Source organism: Trypanosoma theileri, assembly GCF_002087225.1.
Source record: "Trypanosoma theileri isolate Edinburgh chromosome Unknown TM35_Tth_4_V1, whole genome shotgun sequence".
In the NCBI taxonomy this organism is placed as follows: Eukaryota; Euglenozoa; class Kinetoplastea; order Trypanosomatida; family Trypanosomatidae; genus Trypanosoma; species Trypanosoma theileri.
The window spans coordinates 532,333-542,035 of record NW_021639846.1 but is presented as its reverse complement, the minus strand read 5'-3'; the positions used below and the strand labels follow the sequence as shown (position 1 = coordinate 542,035).

The following is a 9,703-nucleotide window of genomic DNA, read 5'->3' as shown; positions in this document are numbered from 1 at the left end:
AAAGAATTTAGACAAACAACATATACAAAACACCACGTTATATTTCACAGAAAAAGAGATGTCATCTCATTCCACACACAAGAAACAAAACAAAAAAAAAAAAAACTTTTATACATGAAACGCCTCACACACTCCAGAGACAAAGGAAACATACACAAATATACAGTAAAATGATAATGAATTCACTCATCCGTTAATCCCATATTATATTTCCATCGTCGTAGTGACTCACCCGGTTGGGGTTTCTTCTCCTTTTCTTCTTCTTGAGAGACAGGTGGAACTGGACGTGGATAGTGAGAACTACGAGACTTTCTTTTCTGCCCACTTTCATCATAGTGTGGCCGTGGCGGTGGACGTACGGCCAGCACTTCATACCGTGTGTATGGTCCACTTGTTGTAAGTGTTAACATCGGCCCACAGTAACCCGGCGGTGGTGGAGTGCTGTGCCGTCTACTTATTTCCTCCTCCTGACTCATCTTATTGGGCCTATACCGAGTTGTGTACTCCCGCATGAGAGCCTCTTCCACGTCGGGAGTGAGAGTTTCCATCGGGCCACCGCGGAGTGCTGGGCGGTTGGGCGCTGGCGGTGTGGGCGGCGGCGGTGGGGGCGATTGGCCGCCGTACTCCCGCAGCCGCGCCTCGCGTGATGCGTGAAATAATTTGAATTGCCGCAGTCGTGCGTCCTCGGCGCGGATGAGAGCATCAATGGCCGCGTCGTCTAGTGGATCCATGAGAGTTTACACCTCACACCGCATATGAATAAGAGGAAGAAGAGAAAGAAGGTGTCGTGCTACCGATGAGGGAATTATCGGTACTAACAACAAGGGACACAGAGGCAGAAGTGAGAAAGAAAGCGAAAACCAAAGAGGTTCTTCTTTCTTGCTTTTCTTTCTCTTTTCTGTAAAAACCATACATGGTAGTAAACCAAAAAACAAAACATGGAAGAAGAAGGAGAGAGAAAGAGAGAAAGAGAGAAAGAGAGGGGGTTATCAACCATATAAGAGCAGCAAATGAAGGAAGAGTACAAAATTTGGTTATGAAAGATAGTAAAAAAGAAAAGAAACACAAGCTACAAGAACAATAAATAGCACTATCAGCATCACTGACAATAAGTCAGAGAAATAAAAAGCTCTCGTGTAATAAGAACATCACTAAACAATGAGAGAAATAAAGAAAAAAAAAAAGAAAATCGCACCATTCCTTCAGCTTTGGAAAAGGAAACAGTAAAAAAAAAATCATACACACAAAACCACACAGGTATACATTATGCGCCAGATTTTCGTCACTGTTTACACATCTTTGCTTTATTGCCACTTCTCTTTGTTTCCCTAATTCCGAAAGGATGAAAAGGAGATAGAATCGAAAGACAAGACGAAAAGTTGACAAAAAGAAGAACGACTATAAAATCATGTACACATAAATAAATAAATAAATAAATAACAACTATTTATTTGGAGCGTTTTTTTTTTTTTTGTCTTCTTCTTTCTGTTTGAGGCAGACGCAACAACAAAAAAGAAATAATATTCACTTCCCTTTACCCCTTTTTCTCCCTCGATCCCCATATATTTATATATTCATATATAAATGGGGAGATTGATGCGGAACTACTTTCATTTCTACACTTCCTGGCATTCTGGTAGGATGCGGCAAGTGAGGATAGAACAGTGTTCTGTTTCTTTTTTTTTTCTTTTTTTTTTTTTTTTTAATCTACTCCATTAGGGAATCCCATATTTATATTTCGTATGTACACAGTGTGATACTGGTGGATTTTCTTTCTCTCCCTTTTCTCTTTATTTCTCTCTTGATTTGTTTCTCTGTTCTATTGCTTCACTCACCCTTCACTTGCAACCTTTCCTTTTTCGCCCACTCAACCCTGACCCCACCCAAACTTCATTTTTTTCTTTCTTTCTTTTTTTTTTTTTCCTCATCTTTTTTTTTTTCTCTCTTTTCTTCAGATTCTTCGCTTTGATTTTCAAAATCCTTCTTCTCTCTCAGTTTCGTTTTCGTTCCCTTTTTTTTTTTTTTTCTTCCTTCTTCTTCATTTTAATCCTCGTCGTCACTCTCAATGAGTGGACCATGCTGCATAAAGTACGACTCCTGAATAATTTCCACATCATCCTCATCGTCATCCTCATACACGCACGCGGGCACGGCGGGAATCACGACATCCACCGGAGTGGCACACGTCCCTCCGACCATCTCCACAGATCCGGGAGTGTTGGCGGTGTGTGTAAACGGCGGTTGTTCCCACAGGGACTGATCTGCAAAGCGGCGCAGCATCGCCACGTCCATCGCCGGGACATCCGAAATAGGGAATAACTCCTTTGGTGCCGTGCAGTGCGTGTCGAGGGTTTCAAAACTCCCTTGATGCTCCATCACCGTAAGCTCCGTGACGAGTTCAAGGAGTTGACGTCGAATATCTTTTTGTAATCGTTCAAGATCAAATAAACGATCATGTTCTTTTAGAAGGAGGGCAAATTTGGTTCGGGAAACGGGATTAGGAAGGGTACGAAGTGTTTGCATACAACCAAGTGCTATATTTACCTTCTCTCGAAAATCAAGAATTTGAACAGCTTCTTCAATAGGAACTGTAAAACGTTTCATCTGTCGATTACATAACACACCAAAGTATACATTATTACCCTTTTCCGTAGAAACAGGTGAGGAATACTCTACTTGTGGGTAAAGTAATAATAATGAGGCGAAAAAGTATGGTGTGTGAATAAGTGAAAAAAGTCCAGCAAGAATAGTATTACTATTCTTAAGAATGACAGGAATTAACGTTCGTCCAGTATCCCATTTTATAGATGATGGAATAAAGGTATGGGATACCAAACGTTTTGAAGTACGAACAAACGCCATAGAAGCATAACGATCTTTTTCATTTAAGTGACCAGCATCTCGAATAAATGCTGCTCGTCGTGCTAATGCAACCGATTCTAGTAATAAGAAAATAGTTGAATTTTCCTTTACAGATACGGTTACATTTTCTAGAGCTGATAATGTATTAAAGCGATCCAAATGAAGATAATTGGTTAATTGTTCTCTCATATAATTCATAAGTCCTTCTATTTTAGTTAATTTAAATTCTTGAACAAGAATTTCATCCAAAAATGCAGAAGTAGACTCTCCACGAGAACGTAACTTTAACCATTCAATAAATACCAAAGTATCAGCAAGAAGATCACTATGACGAGCAATACCATCACCATATTTTTCTCGACTTTGCATCGTACATTCATTCCATCGATTGCTGTCATATGTTAAGGGAGTAGTAGATCGAAAAGGCAATGCGGCTACGCTACCAATAGCTAAAGCTGCTTCACCAAGACCAACATTACAACCACCAATAATAAAAGAGGCAATATCCAATTCCACAGGTAATCTAGCTGCCATTTCACCCATAAAAGTAATGGCAAGATTTTGGGAATGGGCAATCATACACTTTTCAGCGAGGTTATGCATAACTTGCTCCACTGTATCCGGTGGAATATGAGGAAGATAAGAAAGTACTTCATTCATAGAAAGATTAAGTCGTGCACATTGAAGAAAAGCATCTTCTACACTAAAAAGATCAGGTGTAGAATTAACATTTTCACGAAATGCTGCCGCAACTGCATCTGGATATAAAGCAAAATAACAATATTCTTTCTTTCCATCAAGTAAAGACAAACGTTCAGCTCGTTCTGTCTTTGTCATCCATTCTGTTGTGCTGGAAGCCATGAAACTCTCAGACTTATGCTGCACGGTTGCCCTACGAATAGTACCCATATCCAATACCATTGTATACTCCATATCCGCATCCAATGTGTGACGTACATGATTTAATACATACACACGATGTCTGGTATCTGTGGTTTCTTCTGTACTTTTCAATCCAGAATATACAGCACAACTTTCAAGATGCATATTCTGTAATGCAGTAAGAACTTCACGTGCTTCAGCTGTAAATATTACAATTACTTGAGGTTCTTTACTTTCTCTAATAATTTCTCCTACTACTTCTGCTGCAACTTGAGCTACGTAGTCAATCAGTCTTTTTGTAGGTCCAGGAAAATTTCCAGTAGAATCTTTTTCCATTTCCATCATTTCTTTTCCAACCAAAGCACATGTCTCACCGTATGAAAATTCAGTTGTTTGTGGAACTTCATTATCAAGAAAAGCTATTTTAAGTCCTTCAAACATTTTTTCTATCTCACTATGATTAGTTCGTTCTGGAGTTAAAACAAGTCGTGATAATTGAGAATCACTGTTATTATTTAACATCCATTTTCCAAGCGCTTTTACAAAGCAAGATAGTAGTGGAGTTGTATTAGTTAATCCTGGCACAACTACATGCGTAAAAGGAGCAATATTATGCAACTTTGTCAAATATAAAAGTGCCATTTCTGCACTTGTAACCCATAAAGGTGTTGATGCAGTTCCTTCAAATGTTTGACCACAAAATTCTCCCACCACTGCTTTTTTACCTTCAACTTCTAAAGAATTCAGGTATGTTTTAACAGGGTTTACTTCAAAGTATTTTGGCACCACCACAAGCACTTTAGATCCTGGTTTCATAGTAGAAAGAGCAACTGCCATAATAAGTGCTTCTTGTGATTTACGTGCCACCACAATATTGTGGTCAATAAATTTATCCATTCCCAAAACACATTTTGGTAATGTTGGTCCTGTTTTCTGAGCCATAAGAGCATTTTTTAACTTTCCCATAACTTCAGCTTTCCTAGCCTGTGGTTGACGCGTTGTTGTTCGTACTTGTTTCATCCTTCCCACAATAACACCCTTACATATGTGTTGAATAGCATCCACATCAAATTGAAGAACATTAGTTTCACTCGTGGTAGACTTTTTCGCATTTCCCAGCATGTGATCAGGATCAAATGGATGTGCTGCATTAGGATCACTTATTATAGTAGTATTCTCTCCAGGTGTTTGCAGTGAGGCAGGAGAAACGGCACTTCCCGGGGAAACTACCTGTGGGGCAACAGCAGGAGATGAACTGACCTTTCCACCTTTTCTACCAAGGCGGAGAACCGTTGCCATGACTATTTGCTGTTATTTTCTGAAGCAGATGTTTACGTGTAACGAGTGTTTTTTACTTTTTTTTTTTACTTTTTCTCTTGTTCTTTCCTTCTTTTTCTTGTTCTTTTTCTTTTCCTCCTTCTTAGGGCCAGTTGTTGTGTATGTTTGTGTGTGTGTGTGCGTCGGATTTGTTCCTCCGCACCCAAGTGAATGGTTTAACTACCTTTGTTTAAAACTCTTTACGTGTTGAGCTTTTTAGTAGTGAATTTACCGTTCATGTTATTTAGATAACAACAGTGGTATTAAAAACGAAAAAAAAAGGAAAGAAAATGTACGTATTATGATTATATATATAAAAAAAGACAGTACATAAAGGGAAAAGAAAAGAAAAATAAAAAATAAATAAAAAAAAAGCACAAAAAAGAACTATCAAATATTTACGAAAAAGGTTAGAAAAAAAAAAGAAAGAGGATAAAATATGTTTAACTTCTTCCTTTTTTTTTTTAATTTCTCTCTTCATATTTGCTTCTTCTCTCTTTTATTACCGCATAGAGAACGGTATAGATGAGAAGAATATCCCTTCACTCTTCATATTCCTCCTCGTTCTCATTATATTTGTTTCATTGTAGTTGTCACCCAAAAACCACTAGGTGCATCTTTTTCAGTTTCGTTAACATTACTCTTCCAGAGTACACGCGCCCGTTCACGCGTTGCTGCCACCAACATCTTCTTGGCAACATCTACCCATGATGTCTGTTGTTGTTGTTCTCCTTCTTTTTCTTTTCCTTCTTCTTGTTGTTTTTGAACGGTACCATTTTGTTGAGTTTTATCCGTTTCTTCATTATCACTTTCATCACCATCTTCTTCAAACATTCCACTAGACGCTTGTTTCAACACCAGCGCTTCTCGACGACGAATCACATCTTTAAAAGTAACACGTAAATGCGTTGTAATAGATGCAGATACACGCTTTACTTCACTCCGCAAAACCCCAATTGAAGCCTCCTTTAGATGAGGGTATACAAACTTTAAATAAGTAACAAGACAGTTTACTTCAGCCGCAGCATCATAATGATGATCCAAATCTTCATCTGGTAAAAGAAGATGATTAAAATGTACCTCTTCTCGCACACGTGTATTAAAAAAGAAGAATTGATTTTCTACATGAGCCACATTATATGGTATTTGATGTGCCCCACAAGGAACTACCAATCGCCCTTCTGTACTTGTTGGACGAGTCCATATAGGCAATAGAATATCTCCTCGAAGGTATTTCACCGTACCATCTGGTCCAATTAAATTAGATAACACTCTCCGTCTCTTTTCACCAATTCCTATATTTTTATGTGTGTAAGGTAAACGAAATTTAAGCATACCATACTTTCCTTGTAATATTTGACACCAACACTCCTGTGCCCTCATATTTTCTGCCACATGATCTTCAAAATTAGGAAGATTTACACTTCCTGAACGAATATCAGATACAAACAAAAGTGGTTTATTGCGTTCCATACCAACGTAAGAAAGTAATTCAAAACCAATAGGAATATTTAATTTAGGCTCATACATAGATGGAATATCTTCTGTACCACGAGCAACATCAAGAGTTCCTACAATACTTTGAAGTTTTGAATGAATTTCATTTTTAGCTGATTTCACACTATCAACAGCAACTTCACGGTAAATAGATCCCAAACCAGGTAAAACCTCTAAAAGACGACGAGCATTAATACCATATGCAGTAGCATTTGTAAAGAATTCATTACGAAGTGAAAAATTTTTTCGTGGTTCTAGTACTGGACGATCAAATTTACCTGGATCTACAAGTTCCCATGTGTGTCTACACTGAAAGAGTTCATCAAGGAAACCAAGATGAGTTCCAGGAGCTGAACCAGCGTACACAATGTGATATGATGTATTAGGAGAAGTATATAATGACAAGAGTTGTATCTCTGATAACAATAGTTTACGTTGACCCCAATGAATTGCCGTTTTCACGTCTTGACTTCGTGATCGATAATTCTCTGCCGGAAACTTCTCGTCCATTATAAAAGGGAATGGAAGAGAAGAAGGATAGTGATACACCGTGCGGGATGCAGATGCTGTAGATAATCCATTTACTGCTGTTTCCTTCTTACTGGTTGCATCACTATCCCTGGGTCGTTTTTTGAAAAGGCCACCGTACATAAATGTTCTGCACTTATCAAACCATATACATATATATATATATATATATAAATTAATAAAGAAAAAGAATAAGAGAAGAATTTTACAGAGAAAAATAAAACAGGAAAAGTCTTCTCCTTTGCGTACAAAGGAGACATAACAATAAAAAAACACACACACAAAAATGGAATATCTTCAAATAGAGTAAATAAAGAAAAAAAAAAAATAACCTGATGTAGCGATGCGTACAAAGAAAACAAAACAAAGAAGAAGTACATGTTCACCTAATCCAATCCCATATGACCCTATTGTATGGCTTTCTTTGATAACTCCTCTCAAACTCATCTCAAAGCACAGATATACCTCACACTACAGCTTCAGTAGAAGAGAAACAATTTAAAAAAGACCACATATTAAACCCCAGCAATAATTTTAAAAATGCAGAGGTTTTTTTATTCCGTTTTCTTCAAAATCATTTCCTAGTAAAAATAATAGAATAAGAAATTATAACACCATCCCCTTCTACTCATAGTTTTTTTTTTCCTTTTTTTTCTCGATTTGTACTCCTCCGTGGTTATTTTTTGGAAAGTAAAACATCAGCGGCGGACTCGACCCACAGCACGACAAGTTCAGCCCCAGGGTCCTGGCGACCAATTTCTTTTCCTTGCATATACCGACTTCGTCCGTGTTTTGCCGGTAACTGTGCGGTCGCAGCTGCTCCCTTTTTTGCGGCTTCAACACAGGCAACCGCCAAATCTTGCAAAGAGGTAGCAGAAGTGACGGCAGGACTCATATTAATTTCCTCCAGGACATCAACCATCGTACGATCTCCCCTCTTGGCCCGTCCTAAACGTTGTACACTCGCACTACCACCTTTCAGACCCTTTCGAATGAGTTCTACCGCGTGAACCTCGCCTTTCTTCATTTCCTCACTAACAGCCGTACCAATACCAAGAAGAAATGCACCACAGAGTGGTCCTGACGTCCCACCACAGGCATCGGCTACCGCTTCTGCAAGGAGCGAAAAGGTCTTGCCGACATCCTCTTCCCAAGGGAGGTACGGTAATAGTTCAAGTACCTTGAGGGCGGCACGTTTTATTCCACTGCCAAGATCACCGTCCCCCACTGCGGCATCAAGAGCGTTAAGATAATTTTCCGATCCTTTCAGGGACTGAAAAATAGCTTCAGCCACCTGATTCATAAGTCCAGCAGGATGGGATTTATATTTTCCCTCTTTTTGGGCAATCTGTAATGCAGTAGAAGGTCCAGGAACGTAGGTAACGGTTAGTTTTGGAACGTTAAAAGGCATAAGACTTGACTGACTTTCACCAAACAAATACTTAATATCATCATGGTTCGAAAAACGCAAAATAGTAAGCGAAAATCCATGCATTTCCAGTGCGGTCATATAACGTCCAACGGATATTCCAACCACGTTTACACCAGCCTCTGAAAGGTACTGCAAAGCATGGTATGAGAGTATTCCCATTTCAAGATCTGTAGTAGATCCCAAGTTATTTACCACAAGTGCCACCTCTGCACCCTTCCAGCTTTGCTTCTGATCACCAGATCCAAGCAGAATATCAAGCAGGTGAGTAACCAGCTCCTTTGCTCCTTTGAACGGCTGCTGATAAAGCCCCTTTTCGCCGTGAATACCAAGTCCCACCTCCACACTTCCCACAGGTATTGTGGCAGTGGGAGCCGCACCCGGCAGTGAACATGAAGAGAGTGAGGCTCCAATAGAGCGTATACCGGCGGAGATGCGACCGGCAAGTTCTTGCAGCGCCGTCAAACTTTCACCCTTCTGGGCGGCAGTGCAAAGTATTTTGTTCAGCAACACAGTACCGGCAATACCACGGCGTCGAGTAATATCATCTACGCCAAAGCATGCATCATCGGCGGAGAGGACCATGGCTACAGAGATACCACGTCCTCTGGCCTCTTGAACTGCAAACTCAAAATTCAATATATCACCAAAGTAGTTTTTCACAACAATGAGAATACCAGGACCATTAGGACCTTGTTTTTCGTACAGGTAATTAATGGCAGCACGTACGTGTGCATAAGGAGGAGATGCAAAGACTCCTCCAGAGACTGCAGCACTTAGCCATCCATCTGCAACGTATCCAACATGAGATGGTTCATGTCCTGCTCCCCCACCACACACAATAAGGACTTTTTTGGGGTCAAGTTGACTATTAACTACCACATGTGTATTTTCAATTACCTGCAACTGTGGCTTTGACATACATAGCGCTTTAATGGCCGTATCAAGAGCAGTATCTGCGCTATCAATAAACTTTGTGCTTGTCATTGTTTTATTAAGAATGAGAATCACTAATAACGCTGGCAATCTAATGAAGAAAGAAGAAAGAAAAGCGGTCAACGTATTGGTGAAAAAAAAAAGGCCAACAATACATGAAAAAAAAAGATATCTCATATGTTTTTACAGAGGACACATGGAATTGTTAGCAAACCTATAGTATATACCAATTATCTTTTTTTTTTTTTTTTT

The 9,703-nt window shown here is 39.3% G+C and overlaps 4 protein-coding genes across 4 annotated transcripts; all 4 read right to left on the bottom strand.

The window, feature by feature from the left end:
- Positions 1–182: 182 nt before the first annotated feature.
- TM35_000043400 (uncharacterized protein) lies at positions 183–731 on the bottom strand (the record flags this gene model as incomplete). The annotated part of the gene is made up of 1 exon (XM_029022534.1): positions 183–731. The coding sequence occupies one exon, from the start codon at positions 729–731 to the stop codon at positions 183–185; it is 549 nt and encodes a 182-aa protein (XP_028886192.1).
- Positions 732–2,043: 1,312 nt separating this feature from the next.
- On the bottom strand, positions 2,044–5,043 carry TM35_000043390 (ATP-dependent RNA helicase; the record flags this gene model as incomplete). The annotated part of the gene is made up of 1 exon (XM_029022533.1): positions 2,044–5,043. One exon carries the CDS (start codon positions 5,041–5,043, stop codon positions 2,044–2,046), a length of 3,000 nt encoding a protein of 999 aa, XP_028886191.1.
- A 588-nt stretch (positions 5,044–5,631) lies between these two features.
- TM35_000043380 (uncharacterized protein) lies at positions 5,632–7,209 on the bottom strand (the record flags this gene model as incomplete). Its single annotated transcript, XM_029022532.1, has 1 exon — positions 5,632–7,209. The coding sequence occupies one exon, from the start codon at positions 7,207–7,209 to the stop codon at positions 5,632–5,634; it is 1,578 nt and encodes a 525-aa protein (XP_028886190.1).
- A 553-nt stretch (positions 7,210–7,762) lies between these two features.
- Positions 7,763–9,502, bottom strand: TM35_000043370 (dihydroxyacetone kinase 1-like; the record flags this gene model as incomplete). Its single annotated transcript, XM_029022531.1, has 1 exon — positions 7,763–9,502. The coding sequence occupies one exon, from the start codon at positions 9,500–9,502 to the stop codon at positions 7,763–7,765; it is 1,740 nt and encodes a 579-aa protein (XP_028886189.1).
- Between the last annotated feature and the right edge of the window lie 201 nt (positions 9,503–9,703).